This window comes from Amblyomma mixtum, chromosome 5 (genome assembly GCF_055824585.1).
Source record: "Amblyomma mixtum isolate Tamu chromosome 5, ASM5582458v1, whole genome shotgun sequence".
In the NCBI taxonomy this organism is placed as follows: Eukaryota; Metazoa; Arthropoda; class Arachnida; order Ixodida; family Ixodidae; genus Amblyomma; species Amblyomma mixtum.
The window spans coordinates 26,327,498-26,348,817 of NC_143016.1; the positions used below are offsets into that span (position 1 = coordinate 26,327,498).

A 21,320-nucleotide genomic window follows, 5' to 3' on the forward strand; every position below is an offset into this window, starting at 1 on the left:
AACTATCAAATGGAGATCGTGCAGCAGTTTGGAAAAAGTTCCTAATAGCCTTTTATTTAGTTGGCAATGCAGTTGCGTTGAATCGGCCTGTTGCTCGATGCCATGCGCGAAGAAACTGCGTCGAGGCTGACTTGAAGCTGACTTGCTGTGGATGCAAGCGCTTCCGGGATGGTTTAGAGCAAATTTTTGATCCAAACTTAGGAAAGCACTGACAAGAACTAGAAGCATAGAATAAATTTTACATTTCAGAGAAAAGACATAAAGTAAGCTTTAGTAGCAATCTCTGTTAGAACCGCCCATTCCGCAGATGCCGTTTTATCATTTTTATCGCGATAGCTTTAAAGGCTCCGTTACGCAGAAAATACCGCGTCGGCGTTGTTGTTGTCGAAGTTGTCGGCGTTGTGGGCGATAAAGAGGGTGGCACAGGCAGCCACCTTTGCATTATGGGCGGGCAACCTAGGTTACGTGATCTCGTGGGGTCGTCACAGCCTACGCACCGGATTGAGAGAATACCTATCACACTGGCAGGTTGCAGTTCAATTAATGGTTGATCGTGAGAGGCTGTTCAGGAAGAGCGGCTTTGGCAGCACAATACCCACCGGTGGCAGCACCTGCCATCGCAGGGCAGTGGCGCATCCCTTAACCTCTGCGCCATTGCGCAAGGAGTGGTATGAAGACTCTAAGGGACATATGAATGTAAAGTTGCGAATGACCAATTCCGCATGTAAGGACATTAACTAATTAACTCTATCGCATCATGTCCTTAAGGCGGAGCTTAAGTGTCCCCTTCAATTTTTTTTTTTTTTATCTAGGGATCGTATCTTCTTTCGGTGCTTAATTCCTATTTATGGCGCCCTCTTTGCCACCATCGTAGACCTCAGAGGCATCTCACGTTTAGGTTTTCCTGTCTTTTCATCACAAACTGCAAGAATGCACCCGTGGGCATTGCGATGTCGGTACAAGTTAAAGGGGCTTTGAAAAGGGCTCCGAATCAAGTTGCGGAATGCTTGAGACGTTAAAGGACGCCGCTTCACGAATATATTGTCCATCAAGATTTCTTTGAACGCGTTTGTTATAATCTGAGTTATTTGCAGTCAAAATTTTAATTTCAGCATCTTCGTGGTTTTCTGTATTCTCTTGCCACTTTTTGCTCGTTGAAATGTCGGCGCTCCGACGCTGGCTCCACCCACTCGGCCCCATAGCCGGCTGCCTAAGCACGCAGTAATTTCCCAAGGGCTGTTCACTGATCCACCGGAGCGACGCGGCTGACTGCAGAACTGAAAGAATCTAATCAATAACCACATATTAAGAGACATATGCAGACACGCGACACTGAGGACAGCGAGTTTCAAAAAGTCGCCGCAAAAGGCTTACGAACTTTCTCGCGCGATTGTGTGTTCGCTGCTGGGTTTAGAAGCATTTTCTTTGGCTCAGGTGTTCATGACAACTCAAAGTAGTGATTGAGCCAGTTTATGTACTCCATTCGGATGCAAGGCTCCTTTAAAAAATTAAAGAAACACAGGTGGTCGAACTCATTCCGGAGCCCTCCATTACGGCATCTCTCATTGCCCCTGTGCAGCTTCAGGACGTTGAACTCCGCATAACATAGCACATCAAAACATAACGCAATGTAACCTGGCATTATATAAGCATTCACTTGCTGTGAAAACGAACGGTATAAGCGCTATTGCAGTAGTTTTGTTATATCCGCCACACTTTCATTAGTAATCGGTAGTGCGCCTGGTATTTAGATTGCTTTATTAGGCGTCCAATCAGTATTCCGATGACGTATTCTTCTTTTTGACACTGCGAATCATGAGGGAGAACACGTCTTTTCTAACAAGTCGCACTATAAACACACTGAAAGTGCTCAGAAGGCGAAGATACTTTCATCTCGCTCCTGTCGTCGAAACTCACACTGAATTCATGTGGGACTTGTGGCTAGACATTGAATTCGCGCTGTACACCACTGAACATCGACGACTGAAAAAGAAACGTTGTCTAGCAGTCTTTCCAACGTGCATGCTGTCAAACCCAGTCAGTGTCACAAGTTGTGTTAGGCATCCGGCCGTTCCGTTTTCCTTTATGAAGAAACAGAGAAATTATGTCCTGCAGTTAACGCTGAGTGCATCCTATTTTGTTTGGTCTTACAACTAGCAATAACTAAGAATGAACCACGAGACCACAAACACGCGTGGTTGTGCATGCTCTCCGCTCGAACATTTGAGGACAACGACATCAATGTGGCGCGTAATTTTCAGCTGTTTAAAGGGCACTTCAGGAAATATTACTTAAAAGCGATCTCGTGGAACACGTCAGGTCATTGTTTCTGCTTTTCCGTTTTGGGCTATTTGAAGCGCTGTCCGAATTCGTCAAGGCAAAGAGGACACTTGACAACATCCTATCAGCATTGCAAGGTCATAGACCCAATGTTATCCTGCAATATCTCACATGGTGCTCAAAAAAGGTAACTTTGGCTTGGCCATTTTGGAAGTAACAGCACCGCTCCCTCGGAGTTCTAGCTGGCAAAATTCAGTTCTCCTTAGCAGATAAAGAAAAGTTGCTCCTCGGTTGCGCGAGCCCACGTGTGAAGCTGCACGTGGGCTATGAAAAACTCTGCCGCGGAAGATTTCGGATTGATTTCGATTGCTTAAGGCTTTGTAACGTGCACTGATATAGCACACAACAGAGACGTTCTCGCGCTTCGCCTCCGTAAAAATGTGGCCACCGCGGTCGTAATTCGAGCCCGTGGATTAGCGCTCCGCAGTCGAACGTAAAAGTGACTGGGTCACCATGACGAGTTCGAAACAACCAATGAAACATGCCAACTTGGTATAGATGGGCCAATAGAACATGCTTTCTCCGATACAGAGGTAGAAAAGCTGCTCCATACTGATTGATGAGTGGAAATAGCTTTAAAGAGAAACTGAAGTATTTTTAGAATTCCATAATTTTAAAGGGGCCGATTGTGTGAAGCATGCTGGTAAAGACTGCGAAATCATTTTGCGCTACTATTTGAAATGGTGGCGTAATCGCCGAATAGAGTGGCGTTGGCGATCAAGCTTCTCTGCAGAGCATAGCGATGGGCAGAGGCCCTGATAATGACGTCACATATGACGGAGTTGCGTTTCCAGTGACGAAACAGTTGTTTCATGGAAGAAACCCAACGCCATTAGAGGTGAGCTCATGAAGCATTGTTTGGCGGCATCGGATGACGCACAGCAGCATGCAGGCGAAGGCAGCGGACGTCTGGAATTTCGGGGATAATGACGTCAATAAGAGTTTCCCCGCATTCTTTAATACAGTGAGGATAAGCCTGAACGCCATCGCGATTTTAATCTGCGATCACTTCACCATTAAAAATGCTAATGCAAAAATACTTCATGTTCTATTCAGAAGCTTCATAGATTCGAATTCTTGGATAACCTCGAGTTCTCAAAAAAACAGTTCAGCTTCCCTTTAAGGTAATAAAGTGGCTAAGGGGCTACTTGATGTGGATAAGTGTCGGAACTTGTACAGTACTAGTATAGCACGCGAGAAGATAGATCACCCCATGCATGTATATCACTGGCTGGCGCTGTATTGCTACGGAGTATTCCTCCTACGGGCAGCCTAGGTAGTATCGTGTTTGTTTTAAAACTTCATAATAAACTCGCACTTGTTTGTCAATAGTGGCGACCTCGTGTGAGCCAGACTTTCATTTCGCGAGGGTGTAAAGGAGCAAGCAAGAGACAAGGAAGAAATCGCGCTCTGCGGTTGGAAAACAGCTGGCATGAAAGAGAAAGGGTATCGACGCAAACTTTGGATAGAATTCTAAAATGGCAAGGTCAACTATGAAGACTTTCGTACAACGGGTGAGTGGCAGAAATGTGAGTGCATTTTTCTCAATTTTGCGCTACAGGAAAGGAATAACCAGATATTTCCAAGCTACGTAGAAGCTACAAAGAAAGAAAAGTTTGCCAGCCAATGGTGTTTCAATTTTAACTGACAATTGAATGACACCTTTCGTGTTTCAAAACTTTTATTTACCACGTGTCACATACGAATATTGGTTTCTAACGAAAACAGCTGGGAAGCCTAAATTATGAGGTCGCCTTTTCCGCGCACTCTTTTCGCGAAGCATTTACTGCGCCTTCTGTTCTGTTTGTAAGCAATGAATGGAAGGCATATAATGAATGTAAGGCCAAAGCGGCACAAGTCTTCTCGCTCGATATTATTCGATTCTTATCATCCGCCTGTCTGACTAACCAATCCCTGTCATAGCGAGGGCATGGGCAATGACGAAAGGCAAAACCAATCATAATTAAATTTAACTCGAACGAAATCTAAAAAAACCCGAACAACACCCCGCTTTCCGTGAAGAACAAAGCACCACATCACCATACTGTCATGCTGTAATAATGCCTGTCATTACAGAGACACTCACACACAAAACTCTTCGCCCTTGTAATGTACCCTTTAGTCAAGTGTGCTCAGCGACTCTTGTTAACGGTGGTGCCTCTTATTTACACAGGTCATTGAATTCCATGCAAATCATTTTATTTTAGAAATATAAGCTCAGTGACACCTGGCGACTGTTCCGTTTCATCAGAGTGCAAACATCCGTATAACAGCGCTTCTAAGATACATTTATAGAGAACAACTATGACAACAACGTCTGAATGCGCCGTCTGAGCACTCGCAACGAAACTAACGATTCCACGCGCGCAGATGCTTGTTAGAGTAGTTCGCCGTTCCACTACAGCGTGGTGTCGATTTACTCCAAATCGACAATATGTATAATCGCATATCTCGTATCTCTGCTCCCATGTGTCTAGAAATGCAATTTATCACGTACTTTAATGGTGTTCTCAACACTGAGTTTGTTACTCGTAAGTTTCCTATAGGTGGTATGCACTGGCGCACAGCCGCGCCGCGGCGCTGCGGTGCACCGCCGCCGGCCGCCATGATTGAGGTGCACGTAGCAGACGAACTCCTGCTCCGCAAGCATGTTTCCTTCGAGTGTCGCGTTCAGACTGCCGTTTGGAATCCGCGTGCTTCGGAAATTCAGCCGGTAAGTCGCCCAGCGCTAGAGCCGCACGAAACACGTCGTAAACGAATGCCAATTTGATTGGGAAGCTGCGCTTGTTAGCGCTGCTCGAGCCGGCCGAGAAAACAGGCGCAGCGACGAAAGTTCGTCGCGTGTTTAGTTCCCCTCGGTTCTGGGATAGAAGCTCGGATAGCAGTCAATGACAGCAGCGCTTCCGTGAAACCGGAGAGCCGCATGTAGCACACTCGTGGAGAAGTGATTGGTGACTCGGCGCCACTCGATAGCTGCGGCGTCCGCGGTGCATGAGCACACCGAGTAAATGTCTGACAAAAGGGGCCGGTATTATGTCTTGTGTAGGAGTCCTCTGCACAGAATGCTCACTCACATGGCCGGACATCGGAAGCCTTTTTACCACTCTGGAGCAGTCGTTCTTCAGCACAAAGGTGGTCGTATAGATTGTCACAGCAGCCGCTTATAAGGCAGCATGCAGATTGGGCTAGGTGCACTGTGCACGCAATGTTGACAAAATTCGACACGAGAGTACCTGCTAGCTTACACTTGATAGCCCGCGCTTTGTTAGTATCGTGCCTCTTTTTCGTGTCAGCATCTGACAACATAGCGCACAGTGTAAAAATTTGCGAGCTGTTTTGGTAACGATCGGGTTTGCCGTGCAGCTCGCAAACCATGCAGATCACCCTGACGCAAGCGTAAATTTCACACCGTCCGGACGCCGCCTGGGTGGCCACGACTCCATCGAAAAACGAAGCGCATGCCCCAGGAATTCAAGACCAAAAAAAGCACGAGGTCACATCCTGTCATTTAACATATCTAAGCAAACTTTGGTGGCCGTCCTGCGTTTTTTTAGGATGCACTTCGTCCAAGAATTTTGCAGATCAACCTAAGATTAAAGTATGAAACGTTATATCACGGTGAGATATGTAGTGCAGCTCGGAAATCAACAGCTCTGCGCAGGTACACAGTCCACAGTAATGCAAGGAGCACAGCAGACGCGCCGCAGCTGTCGAGTGGCGCCGAGTCACTGATCATTTCCCCTCGAATGGGCCTGAACTACATGTGGCTCTCCGGTTTCACGGAAGCGCTGCTGTCATTGACTGCTATCCGAGCTTCTATCCCAGAACCGAGGGGAACTAAAAACGCGACGAACTTTCGTCGCTGCGCCTGTTTTCTCGGCCGGCTCGAGCAGCGCTAACAAGCGCAGCTTCCCAATCAAATTGGCATTCGTTTACGACGTGTTTCGTGCGGCTCTAGCACTGGGCGACTTACCGGCCGAATTTCCGAAGCACGCGGATTCCAAACGGCAGTCTGAACGCGACACTCGAAGGAAACATGCTCGCGGAGCAGGAGTTCGTCTGCTACGTGCACCTCAATCATGGCGGCCGGCGGCGGTGCACCGCAGCGCCGCGGAGCGGCTGTGCGCCAGTGCATACCACCTATAAGGGACTGGCGCAAGAAACGCAGACAGTTCAGGACACAAAACACACAAAATCAACTCTGCCATTACTTTTCTCTCCGTCTTGTGACGATGTCCTTTCATGCATCAGTCTTCTGCCACGTAATGCCTTGCTTGTTTCAGCAATTTTTAGCAACCCACTTCAGCAAAGTCTACTTCGGCCCATAACCATCTCTTAATAATCCAGAGTGAGCCCTGATCGCCAGCCGAAATGACGCTCTGACCACCCCTCTCGCGCGCGCTCGCAGGCCGTGCATCACTGCCTGCAGCTGGTGTCCGACATGGCGCCGTATCCGCTCAACTGGTTCCTCACCGAGAAGAGCGTCAGTCCCGCCGACTGGAACACCACGTGGGCGCTTCTCGCCGACGTGCACCACGCCATGGCGCAGTACTTCGACTGGATGGACGCCGACTCCCGCGAGAGGGCTCTGCGCAGGTTGAACGTCATACGCCACGTGGTCGCTTACCCCAGCGTCGACTCGACGCGCGACACCGTCGAGAGGCGCTTCGCTTACCTGGTGAGCCCCGAGGCGTGTGAAGTAAGGGCAGTGACGGTTCCTTGTTGAAAAGTTCTTGGGAGTTCGGAAAAGCATGTACACATCATGCAGCTTACAGCACGACACGAGACTCACACGGAAGATCAGAAGGCTGAATGTTAGACAGGACAGAGCTCTGCGTCGCTTGTGTGTCTTAGTGTTGCTTGCCAAGCCAACTATCTCGCGTAGAATGTTCCAATTTAAACAGTTCGGTATTTGTAATGCGCGTTTCAGTGAACAACGAAAACGAGTAGAGCAGCCGCTGTGTCGAAATATGAAGCTCAGTGGCGCTTTGCGGATTTCTCAGTAAGGAGTATACTTCAAGTGACACATGTAATCGCCGTTCATGATAGGATAAGCTGTATGCTGCTTTCACTTCAAGAGTACCGAACGATGCGATGCCGTAGGCACTAATGGTAAAGGTAGAGATAGTCCCATGGCCTTTAAGTTTTCACTTGAACTATAATCTGGGCCGAAACATTAATGATTATCTCTTTCGATCATGAATTATCAAGTATTGAGATAAAATTCTCAAATTTATATTTCCTCGAGAGGAATGTTCCAAGATTACCAAACTAATTCCCGTCCTCTAATATAACTAACTGCCCCGATTATACTTGTTTAGTTACAATATTAGTTACAATTTTGGTTGTTTGGACAATTTACGTGCACTGGAGAGCTTGCTTTGGCTGGAAGCTTCTTGAAAGCCCATGTACTATCCCGATGGAAAGAAATGCGAACAGAGTGGGAACTTAGGCGCTCCACTGTTCGCATTTTATTTAAACACGGTTTTAGTTCGGTGGTAGTAAAAAGATGCTAGAGTTGTCCGTGACGCATTCTAGGATGACTCTAAAGTATTTTGCTTACCACCCAGGTAAAAGCGCCATCAAAAAAAATCGAACAGTGGAGCACGTAGGCGCCGCGCTGTTCGCGTTTCTTTCTATCGTGATAGTACTTTGGCACGATGTGAACAAAATTTGTTGGGCCACAGCGGCGAAGGTGACCACAATTTCGAAATTCTAAAAACTGCTATGGGCATTACTTATAGTGGTCTGCACGCCTCTCAATAATTAAGAAGCCTAACTGAAATAGTTGACAAGTTACCTATCCAATATCAGTTAACCAGCCCGTTAGTTAAGAAGTCATAGCTGTATCCTGACGTACTACACCGCTGACAATGATATGCCGAAAAAGCTCTCTTCCAACTCAAGAAGCCAATTTTTAAAAACTGTCTAGAGCCTTAGGTGAAACACCCTGTATACACAACCATGAAGTCACTCAATGAAAACTGTATTTCTCGAAAACGGTTAGAATGGGGCTCTGCCTGTTTCGCGTCCGAAGTGCGGCGCATTGAAAACTAGATGTTTAAAGTTGTTTGCTCATCTGCTTTTTTGGGGCTCTCGAAGCAGTTCACGAGCCGTCATAGCCACAATCTCTTCGCTTCTCCTACCTGCATTTCTTTATCGAAGTTATTCTGCATCATTCGACTCTGTAAGAAATTCGCTGTCGTTTTTAAAGGTCAAAAAACACGGGAAGAAAGCACGTAGCTCTCTGTACGCTTACTCCAGTGGCTAGTTTTGACGTACCTGCTGTCAAATAGATGCCGAGACAACCTCCAGCAAGAATGTTTGTCACGACTCCGCTCGAAACAGCACACAACTCATTATACAAAATTAGAGGTCCAAGTCCGTGCTACGCGTTGATTACCTTACTTTATAAGCGTATGCAGATTGTTGAATATTCTCATTTCACGCACACAAAAGGAACAACACAAGAAAGACTGTCACTAAAGAACCCTTTATGCACTCGTCCGTTACGTCTCTGGTGAGCACCCATGACTTAGCGTGTGCGGCATCTCCGCTCAGAATAATCACCTGTTATCGGCGTCTCGCAGCAAGCATTTGTTTTTGATTTCATTTTCTTTTAAATTATTTCACGTATTCCAAGTGATGTCGGTATGGTGGATGCAAGAAAGGAGCACGCTAGCGTTGGCACAAGTATTATTATATACGTGTTATGAGTGTTATGAACATATAAACACTGTCACGCACGAAGAAAAAAAAACAGATACTACCAACAAGTGCAAACGTGGACTGGCACGTACTAGGGAGGCTACTAACATGTTCTCGAGCGAAATAGAAGGCGCATAACAACGCAAGACACTGTGCACACTTCAAAAGTATAAAAAGCTGCCACGTTCCGAGGAGCCTCGGTTTGGTCATCACGTGAGGATATTTCATATCCATATGCGGATAAATTATCTCTTCCTACGCTGTCTTCTGACTAAATCTATGGGTTCCCTCTTGTGTTTTACTACGTACGAATATAAGAGAGTTTCTAGCAACGCTGTTGTTGTTAATGTCGCACTAATTTCAAGCTAACTACGAGCAATTACCTTTTGCATAAGCTTCTACGATCTGCACACGAGTTGAAAGGGGAGCATTAGAGTATTGGTGGTATCTTGCTGCCGCAATCGCTTCGGCGGACGTGGCTGTTGAGATGCGCCTTTTCTTTTAATCTTTTCTTTCGCATTTGTTTATTTCAATTCCCTTCTGTCTGCACTCGGTAGTCATAGTGGCCCAATTGGAGATAGTCATTTTCGCTTAGATCGGATGAACGATGGACAAAAATCTGCAGAGAGGTGGAAATGAATAGAGCTATCAGAAGGCATTAACTTTTCAGACACCGAGAAGAGTGATTTCGAATTGAGCAAGTCTTGTGCACTTTGCCTAGAAAGCAACTGCACGCATCGATCACAGTGTCACGGCCCCAATGGCCCCTGTTCCTGACCCCAAGATTGCAGGTCCAATCCTTTGCCTTGGTTGCATTATCTGAGTCGGACAAACTGGTAATTTTGACAGTAAGCACGCAGACAGTGAGGGGCGGAGGTGGTGAGGGCGGTTTATCATAGCTAACGGCGCAGCTTCAGGACGCAATGAACAAGTCAGCAGCGCTCCCTGCCGGAGGCGTAACCACGGCCAGATGCACATACATTGAGACCAGCGCGTCTGTGATCCCAGAGATTGAAAATACGGCACCTGCTTTCGGCTAAGGAGGACCATTGGCCATCTCCCCATATGCATTGCGTAACGAAGCATCCCAGTCAAGAAGAACGGTCTCCTTCCATGGCCTTCTCCCCGCTACCTCGCAACAGACAACGTCATTTGCATCGCTGACAGGCCTATACCTGTGCATGTCGTTGCTCTCGGGCGTGTTACTGCTGACGAAAACGCAACAAAAACGGCAAGGTAGCCGCGAGTTCTGCTGTAGTGCCATCGATCGCGGCGTGACAGGATCGAAGACCGCTCATGGTGACTGCAATTTAGCGGTGTGTCCCTTCGCATGACGCTGTGTGGTGAGTTTATTGTTGTTGGCTCCACCAACAAAGATTACCTTTCAGAATTATGAAAGAAGGATGCCAGCTTGATGTTCGATGAACTATCACGCGTTGTTTATTGAAAAGTTCGCTTCAGAAGTCTATTATGCTACGGGTTCATTGCCCCCACAGCGACGCTGTCATACAAAAGATATAAAGCGCAAATAAAAATAAAATAAGATTCCTTTCGGCTGTTTTTCTTGTACAGCATAAATCAGCGACCTTATTTGGACATAACTTTGTGAAATCAAAAAGCTCCATGTAAACACGTTGAATGGAAGCTGAAACGCTTTTCTGAGAATTCGACGAGGTTCTAGGGCTCGAAGGCATGACTTGTACTTAAAGCATGCCAACCTTTTTAGGCTAGGTCGCATAGATCTTCGGGCTTCTTCTCGCTTTATCTAAGAAGTGTGGAGAACCTCATACTGTCATTGTGAGGTTTCAGATTTTCAATGAATTCGCCCCAGTCCTGCCGTGCGTCATCCTATGCCAGCAAACTACGCTTCGCAGGCTTTGCCTTCGGTGGCGTTAATTTCCTTCCTTCGAGCAAAAGTTGCTGCGTTGTACATGTACAGCCGCTGTAATGACGTCATCATGGGGCCCCTTACCCGGCTCTGGGGTCTGCAGAGAAGCCTGAAGGCCACTTTGGTTTAATTCATCAATTGAGTCATCATTTCTAATGCTGGAGCAAAAAAATTTCACATGTTTTACTCGCAAATTTTATGCATTCGATGCCTTTAAGAGCGTCCAATTCTAAAGCATCTTTAACTGCTTAATTTATTTAACAGTAATATTAAAATTATTTAGCAGTAACATTAAAGCGAAAACCCTATTCTGCTTTCACTTTCCGCCGGGCCGATGTAATTTTTTGCGGCAACGTAAGATCCAAAGAGGTTCACCGAGCAGTATTAGAAATTAACTGAGGATGCATTCAAATTTCACTTGCATGCACACTTCTATGTTGAGAGTGCTTAAGAGCGAAGGATACATGACAGGGCTGGATCATAGAGACAAAAATTCAGCTCAGGCTTCGCTCATCATCATCAGCCTGACTACACCCACTGCAGAGCAAATGCCTCTCCCATGCCTCCTCCCTATTAACACACTATTTTCCAACTGCGGCCACCGCAACCCCGCAAACTCCTTAATCTCATCCGCCCACCTAACTTTCTGCCGCCCCCTGCTACGTTTGCCTTCTCTTCGAATCCACACAGTTACCCTTAAGGACCATCGGTTATCTTGCCTTCGCATTACATGCCTTGCCCCAAGCCCATTTCTTCCTCTAGATTTTGAATAGCATGATATTAACTCGAGTTTGTTCCCTCACCTATTCGGTCCGCTTCCGGTCTCTTAACCTTACACCTATCATTTTTCTTTCCATAGCTCGCTGCGTTGTCCTTAACTTAAGCTGAACCCTTTCCTTCAGCCTCCACATTTCTGCCCAGTAGGTGAATACAGCTAAGATACAGCTGTTGTATATTTTCTTCGTGAGGAATATTGGCAAACTGCCATGCTGCGCTGTTCCCCTTTATATATGCATGAAGAATGAATAAAATGTTTCACTGTGCAACCGCGGCATCGGTCTGCAATAAATCTGGCCACTGAGGACAAACTGTAGTTGGCCTGTGTGAACAGATTACGGCGTTATAATTATAATGAGACGACGTTCCCTGATAATGGAGCTATTAAAAGCTACTAATTTTAAAAAATTGAATACGGGTGTCGTTATCACAGGCCAAAGCGCAAATACACTGCGGTGCGTCAATGATTTTTTTTTTTTTAAGCACGGATTCCAAACGCTAGACAACACACTCAGTTATGGTAATCACGGAGGTCTGTCCGGGTGTAGGTATGAAGAACTTGAACCGAGCGGCTGGAAAAATTTTTAATAGAATTTTCTCAATAATAAAAGCGTATTACGCTCCTGAACAAACATGAGCATAACATAAACCGCCATAAGTTTAATTTTAGTGCGGTCAAAAATTTCAATGAAATTGTCCCCAGGGTTCCTTTAAGTGTGTTGGCTGATCAAACGACAATTCCCATCGAGGCTCGAAAGATATTAAAATGTTATACATTGAGAAATTTAAATTCTGTGCTCTAAATCTAACAATATGTTTTGATTTCTGTTCAATTGGAAATGTTTGCCCTTCGGACGTGCTAAATTATTATTCCTGAAAAAGAATGCGCGATGGGTTTCTGGAATGTTAAAAATTTTGCAGGCTATATATTAGATCCTTGGAAGTCTTGTATGTGCTGGACGCTGCACGCAGTTTCAGTAGATTTATTTTAATGCACAAACAACTTTCGTGGGTAAGGTTCCTTCGTTATACCCTAAATCTTAGGGAATAAGATGCGCAGTAGCCTAGGACACTTCCTTGGAGCTGATAAAATTATATGGTTCACCCTCTATTGTGCTGGCCTCCGTGCAGTACAAAATATCCTACTGGGCAATAAATTTTAAAGGAACGTGTGCCCAGCGCTCACCTCCTGGCCCCTAATGTATTTTGTGATTAAAAACCTAATGCTCCTTCTTGCGCCTAAAGAAAGCAATACATTAAAATGTTCTTTCCGAAAGGTACAGAATCGCCAGTGCCCACTAAAAAACGCAACTTACAGGGGCTCTGAAATATCTTCCGAGGAGAGCAGATCAACTCTCTCAATCACTGCATTATGCTGTCATGAACACCTGAACCAAATAATATACATCTACACGCAGCAGAGAAGCCACAATCACGCGCGAAAGTTTTCGAGCCCTTCCCGGCGACTTTTTCATGCTCGCACCGTCCTCCGTCGCTCGCACCTGCGTATAAAAGTTGATAGATGGCTATTAGTTAGATTCTTTCAGACGTCAGGCAGCTACCACGGCGCGGCCAATAAGCTGCATAGCTCGGGCAGGTCAAAAAGTCTGCGTCCGGAGGAGGGGCCGGCGGAGCAGCGCCGACCTTCCAGCGAGCAAAATAGTGACGAAAGAAGGAAAGCCGCGAAGACGCTGAGATTCAAGTTTCGGCTACGTGTAACTCAGCTTCCACAAAGCACATTAAAAACAATCTTGCTGGACAATATCCGTGAAGCGGGGTGCTTGAACATCACAGGCCCACCGCAACTTTATTAGAGCCCTTTTCCGAGCGCCTTTAATATTTCCTGGTGCGCTCTAGACTTTTTTGGTAAGTAAGCCTTATTTACTGAAAAGTGCAGTTTCTGCTGTTTCAGTCCCGGCGGTCACTCGATGTCGGCACAGGTTGAATAATACGGAGCTATCGCTGACGTTCTTCTCACGTGATCGCACAAAAACAGTCGTCTCACCTCGTGTTGATTCAGCGCTTCAAGCCACGGAGGTTATATTTTTAAAAGCGGAAGCCTTGCAGCCCAATTACGAGAAAAGCCGGCGACGTGTAGTATTACGTTAGTGTGTACTCGCAGATGGTACAGAAAATCCGTGCGATGGTAAGAAAAATAGGGTGACGTCATCAAGCGGCCGTAGGTCACGCACAGCCAGCCCGGTACCACCGTTTCAGACAACCAGATACATTTAGTTCATCTATATATACCCCCGACTGACCGACCTCAATCTCTGGCGCCAGTATTCCCGATTAAATTTGTACTAAAATTGTGGTGCAACCGTTTGTCGCACAGCGTTCCGGGTACTGTCATGCTATTTCTGGTTGCGTATAGCTTACATGTGACAGTCAAGCTGGAGACCAGTTTGCGATAGAGATTCGAACCGACAACATATGCACCTTAAATTGTATGCCTTCCTAGACTCTTTACCTCTTCCCTTAAGGCGCGGTTGAGGTGGCCACTGAGAGTGGAGGCCTTTACTCCCTCATTTCTTTTCCTCAAAAACCAATTTTCCTATTAAAATTGTGATGCAACCGTTCGTTGCACATCGTTGCGGGTGGCATCATTCGATTTCTCGTTTCATATAGCATACGTTCCTTTTATCTCATTAAAGTCCATTCTCTCTCTCTCTCTCTCTCTCTCTCTCTCTCTCTCTCTCTCTCTCTCTCTCTCTCAAGTTGTAGGCTGTTCGATGCAGGAATTCGAACCGAGCGTCCAAGTGTTCCACACGTATCTTTGTAGATTCAGTGTTTGCGGAATCAGCATTCGGAGGCGCGTCTTCATTTCATATCTCAGTGCGCAACCTGCATCGACGTCGAACGCTCACCATGACACACTAAAGCGTTCGCCCTTACAGCCCGTAAGCAGTCTTGAGTGCCCTCTAAATTATTTTTCTTTTTCAGCTGCCGGGTAATGTTACGCGTGCTTTGGTTCCGCTTATGTATGAGCCCCAAAGACCTTAAAAACTTTCCGGTGACGGGTAGTTGCATTGTTTTACTAACTTCCAGAGTTCGGCGTAAAATGTATCAACGTTCTCACCAGGATGTTTTAGTTTGCAAACATTTCTTCCTCGGGCTGCGAAGTGGCTGTCGCATGACAGTCCAAGAGATTTACATACGTCACACTAATAGACATCTGCGTCATCACAGTGGGTAAACCGTAGCGTTTGCATCGTTCAATGTCGTGCTCTTGCCATTGGGCTTTGCATCAAAGATATATAATTCTACACATATATGTAAACTGCATGTTAGTTGGTCTACACCCATTGAATTAGGGAGCCTTTCTGTCGTGATCATGTAACAGTAATTTCGCGCGCCTTAGTCTAAATTAGAAACTAGGAACAAATTTGCGATGTCGTTGCTTATTTAACAGTATGTCGACCCTCATCAAGGTACTGTCAGACAGGTGTTCGACAACAGACAGAAAATATTACGCAATAGCCTACTGAAAGCATTTATCTAATCTTCAGAGGCGGCTCAGCGGTTCTCGCTCCCAACATATCTTAAAGCTGAACATGAACAACCAACACAATTTAGCACCTGAGTGCACCAAGAAACCAGCGGACAGCCAAGGAGCTAACGCTGAGGGCATTCACTCCTTAGCCGTGGCAGACGCAAGCAAAAAATTATTCTGTCTCCTTTAGCTTAACTTCGCCTGGAGTTATTTGTTTCATTAACAGAAAGCTTGTCACTTGCGATGACTGCCCACTAAAATTGGCAGCTGTCTGTGTAAGCCAACGCTGTGTAGATTTCAATACACTGTAGCGCAGCAAAAGACGAGGACACAAGAGACGAGAGACGAACACCACGTGTAGATTATCAACAAACCCGTGACACATCTATTTCGCAACTTCCGAAGAGCAACAGCTCTGACAATTCTTTTTTTTATTTATTTATGCAACACTGCAGGCCTTAAGCCTTCGGTCAAAGCAGGGAAAGCGTAGAAAGCGTTTCCATCATAACACACTGTATGCACGCTCTATAAAATAATGTGCACAGGTAAGAGAGCGTCTCAGCGCAACTTACAGCGTCACAGCGCAATGTGCAAAGATGGGCAACCAACCATCACGTATTCATGACTAGGCGTAAGCTAAAGGATCTTTGAGCACACAAACTACTCTTCGTTCTGTTCCCACTTGTTTTGTAGCCGTCGTTTCGGTCGTCTTTTACGGTGCTACAAGAGGGCAGTGCGCTACAGGCTTTCTTGGGGTGCTTGTCCACGATGTCGTGATCGTATATTCTGCCCAGAAGACGCCGCTCCGAAGGGACGGACTCTCCAAGTCGGGCCCGAGCTACTAAGGAACGGTCGAGTCTCACGAGCTCGTATCAAATATGCACCGCTCCCACTCGCGCCGCAACTTTCAGTGCTCCAAGCAACTGCCCAGGAGGATGCACTCCACTCTGCCTCATGAGCTAGATTACAGAGACTGACGCTTCCAGACTTTTCTGACCAGAAGCTTTTTGAAGTGAAGCTGACAGTTCAGGAGCTGCAGTCCACGGCTTTTACCTCATCTAGGCTTGTCTCGCGTCGTTTACTAAAATTACTCAGCCAAATCACACCATGCGTCGAGTTTAGGAGTGCAAAGTGTAGTACTTTGTAAGGATTAATTTTTTGTAACTAACTGGAATCTAGTCTCTTTACCCCTGTAGTACTGGTAGCGACTGCTCTTGAGGTACCTCCTGATTGCGGCGCTAACCAATTAAAAACTGAATGAAAATAATGAATCAGGAAAATAAAAATTAGAACATACGGTGCCAAGTTTTCATCTCATCCTGTATAACAACGATCATCATCATCAGCCTGACTACTCCCACTGTGGGGCAAAGGCCTCTTCCATGTCTCTCTAATTAAACCTGTCCTGTCTTAGCTGCGGGCGGTCACCGTGTCCATGCAAGCTTCTTAATCTCATCCGCCCAACTAACTTATAAAAAATGCACCCTCTATGCACTCGTTTAATTAAACTTTGCGTGGAGTGCTGCAGGGCTTACAGGTGGTGTCAGTTAGCCAGCAGCATAATCCACGAAGCCCCTCGAACATAAAAATGGTGACCCATGGCCTAGAGGTGACCGATTATTTTTTTTAATTGCACAAACTTCGTGTGTGACGTTCTTCTCTTCTTTGTGTCTGAGTTTCTTGGCGCTGCTGAGCCATGATGTCTTTGTACCAACCAGCCCTACTTTCAGTGTTATTTCGCTTCCTTTTCTGTCGCGTAGGGTGAGAAGTGACAGCGAAAGCGCTTTGACTTATTCGTGTGATTTATTCAGTGTGCGTTCTAAACACGAATGGAGTAAAAATAGAGTAATCTGTTCTCTAGAGCACTTCATTTACGGGGAAGGACATAGTGCCCAAGCCATAGGGTAGATTTCAATCGCTAAATATACGGAATACGTACGTTTGGTAACGGAAAGAAATTCCCTCTTCAAAACATGCGAAGTTGCAGCAGTTATGAATATTTAAACCGAGGTTTCAACCTCCTCTATTTGCTAACCTCAAGACCACCCGTGCCGCGTTTAAAAGCATTATCCCATTACTAACCACATCAAGTTACTATGATTTGCAGAAGTAATATACCTCCGTTTCCAAGAGAGCATTCTGGATATTTACTCATCAAAATCTGCTCCGGGACTCAGAGGAGAGCCCTTTTTACCCCAAACAGGCATATTCGTGTTCAGAGTGTGAGCTATTTGCCTCGGGTGAGAGCAAGAAGTTTTATAACACACCTGAAGTTAGTGTTGTGCATGCCTGTCCGCATGCCCTTCCCACAGCGACATCTGTCGACTTTTCCGAGAATAATCGTGGCATATCCTTTGGCGGGTGCCCTGTGATTAGAAAAGCACGGTTCATTGCAACGGCGGTTCGATGCATCAGACACGTGCGTGGGCCTTCAACACTGGCGCCAGCAGAGAAAAACGACCGCAGCACTTTCACGTGCCACACGAAAATTAATTATTACGCTCCGCGCAGCCGCTAAAATGGTTCCGACCTGTTTCGCCGCAAACTAAATACGCCTCTCCTGAATAGAAACAACGGTATTTGCATCTGATTAAGAACCGACTATGCGTTTTTCGTTATGACATGGCAGGTGAGTCGCAGGATTTTCAAAGCAAACAAAAAATGTTGCACTCGGTAAGAGCGACTGCAATCTCAGAGCTTTTTCATGTGGTTGCCACTTCTCAATAAAAAAAAAAGTGCTCAGACAGCGGAGCTATGCGAATTAACAGTTTGTGCAAGCCTCTAACAGCGACTCTACCCACATGCGGGGAAAATCACATCGCACCCCTACCGCCCTCAGCCATCGTGCGGCCTTGCTGTAGTAACTAAGGCCTGGCTCTAAAAAAAAGAGCGTTTTCACTGATTTTTCTTTCTTTTATGCACATGCCTTGGCATCTTTTTCTGCAGGCATCACAAGTTTAAGTTAAATAACACTTATACTGTGCATACAAATGCCTGTCTCTGAATGCTATTTTACACATTGGTCGTAGCGGCATGAATGCGCACCATCTATTCTTTCATCTTTCTTTCAGGAGGGGGGGGGGGGGGGGGGGCGGCAGGAAGTAGGAGGGGGAGGCATTTTGCTTCAGGGTACAGCTCCTAACACTACAAACGCGTTCTTTCTAACTAACGGTCCCTTTATCTGCTACTACTGTGCACTTTCATTGTCTGAAACGAGAAGGAACCCTTTGTGCAACCGCTGACAAAGAGGTAGTTACTTCGCACAAGCGCTGACAGCAACTTTCGTTGCTCATGACCACCCACACCTTTATTTGCTCGACCTGTAAAATGCGGTTAAGGCGTTTATTACAAACGCCGTTGTTAATTAATCAACAAGCAAATAAATACATAATTACTTATTTACTTATTTATTTACACACTTATGTGTTTGTTAGATTGTTTTATTCGTTCTTTGTTATTTGTTCGTTCAATTATTTGTTTGTTCGTTTTCTTGCTTAGCCATTGCTTAGAGTGGCACTCGCTGTTATAGAAAATACTCTGATAACCTTCGTTATTATTGCGAAAGCAATATAATGCCACGTATCATTGTAGTGTTTGTTCGTTCACGCTCAAGGCTGCAGGAAAGGGTTGTTATCACTTTTGTTCGTGACGCGAGAAGCGACCAGACTAATCTCGATTGTTCGCAGCCATGAAAGGCTGCATCTAGGTTTTTCCAGATTACCGTAGATGATCTTGACCTGTTATCTGGAAGTTTCCTTGCCGGCTTTAAATTGAGCGATGCCGGGAGCGACGGACATTCGTAGTTCGACGACTGACGAGCACGTTTGGTGCTAACGCCGCCGTCGAGTGACTCAGTTCTTTTTTGGGCGCAAGTCAGCCCAAATAAAGAGCTTCGTTTCCAAGACTGGTTGGTGTCTTCCTGACCGCTGCACTGCCGTCACTACAACGTGACATCTGGTGGAGGTGCGGGGTAGCCTTCCAGGTACCGGACAACCCCTGCAGGTCGTGACGCCAGCCCTTTGAGTTATTCGCCGAAAGACCTGACTCCAGTCTACCACGCAGCATCTGGAGCCTCCAGCCATGACTTACGCCGCAGCAGTGCGCCGTCCTGTACCTCGACGACGAGACCCAAGCCCCTATCCCACTTAGCCAGCTGCGCTGGAGCGCCGCCCTCTCGCCCCAACTCGCCCGTCCTACGAGCGTCGTACACGGCCGAGGAAATGCGTCGAGTGGAGAACACCCGACCAGCGCCGCCCACAATGCTTCCAGTGCGGAGAAGCCGGTTACATTCTCCGGTACTGCCCATACAGGAGAATGGGCATCCGAGGGTTCCATTACGACGCCCTACGACCACAACCCGGCCAGCGACCAGCCGAAATCGAGGATTTTTTGCGTCGGGAAGGATACTCATCGCCGAGCCGCCTATCGCGTTATCCGTCGCCATCGTCACCGCGCTAAGTATCTCCTAGCCGAGGCTACGCAGTGCGTGGACGCTTCCCCAGCCCCCGAAGGTTAAACTGAATAAAGCAGCCTCTGGAGGTGAGGTTGCTTCTGAGCGCAAGAACTAAGATCTTCCATCGACGAAAACAGAAGACCATGCCCCCTACGACGACGACGACCCCTACGACGACGACGACCCCTACGACGAGGACGACGACCCCTACGACGAGGACGACGACCCCTACGACGAGGACGACGACCCCTACGACGACGACGACGACCCCTACGACGACGACGACGACCCCTACGACGACGACGACGACCCCTACGACGACGACGACGACGACCCCTACGACGACGACGACGACGACTACTACGACGACAAATACGACGACAAAAACTACGACGACAAATACGACGACAAAAACTACGACAACACCGACGACAACACCGACGACAACACCGACGACACGGCCAGACTTGAAGCTTTTACCGCTGCCCTTACACCTTATTAGGAACGCTAAAGGACTCTAAGTTCTCGAAGCATTCTCCGTGTTTAATTTCATTTTAAAGCATCGAGGCGATGCTTCTTTGGAAGGGGGTAATGCCACGTATCATTGTAGTGTTTGTTCGTTCACGCTCAAGGCTGCAGGAAAGGGTTGTTATCACTTTTGTTCGTGACGCGAGAAGCGACCAGACTAATCTCGATTGTTCGCAGCCATGAAAGGCTGCATCTAGGTTTTTCCAGATTACCGTAGATGATCTTGACCTGTTATCTGGAAGTTTCCTTGCCGGCTTTAAATTGAGCGATGCCGGGAGCGACGGACATTCGTAGTTCGACGACTGACGAGCACGTTTGGTGCTAACGCCGCCGTCGAGTGACTCAGTTCTTTTTTGGGCGCAAGTCAGCCCAAATAAAGAGCTTCGTTTCCAAGACTGGTTGGTGTCTTCCTGACCGCTGCACTGCCGTCACTACAACGTGACAATATATACCATTAGCACAAAAGCTGGCGTCCTTCGCCGTCCATAGAACGTAATTCAGATGTCAAAACGCCGGTATACGAGGTCACAACACACGTAAGCGAACATGTGGATTCATTTTGTTCGTTTTCTTGCTTAGCCATTGCTTAGAGTGGCACTCGCTGTTATAGAAAATACTCTGATAACCTTCGTTATTATTGCGAAAGCAATATATATACCATTAGCACAAAAGCTGGCGTCCTTCGCCGTCCATAGAACGTAATTCAGATGTCAAAACGCCGGTATACGAGGTCACAACACACGTAAGCGAACATGTGGATTCATGATTCACGAAACGTAACGTATGAAAGTCATGACTCATGACTCAGTCAATTTGGAATAGAGCATGACTCAGCACTTTACAAGTAACGTAATGTAAAGTGCATAGATGTCAAAACACCGGTGCACGAGGTCCCAACACATGTAAGTGAGCATGTCTAGTCATGAATTACAAAACGCAACATTTGATAGTCACGACTCGGTCGTTCTGCAACGTAGACTGACTCAGCGCTTAACAAGTAATGTAAGGTGTATAGAGTTCGTGCAAAGTATGCATAGTCATCCCTCGTAGTCATAGCCATGACTCAGTAATTCTGCAACGTGGCATGATTAGCACTTTAATGCTTCCGAATGCTCACACTTGAGCAGTCATAA

General features: G+C 46.5%; 1 protein-coding gene across 1 annotated transcript in view; it reads left to right on the plus strand.

Annotated features, from left to right (window-relative positions):
• Nucleotides 1-7,066, plus strand: part of LOC149341561 (neprilysin-11-like) — a 49,172-nt gene extending 42,106 nt beyond the window's left edge. Inside the window, exon 6 of the mRNA XM_089546682.1 lies at nt 6,749-7,066. Within this exon, the coding sequence (XP_089402808.1) occupies nt 6,749-7,066 (318 nt within the window). The remainder of the gene's footprint in view (nt 1-6,748) is intronic.
• Nucleotides 7,067-21,320: the final 14,254 nt, after the last annotated feature.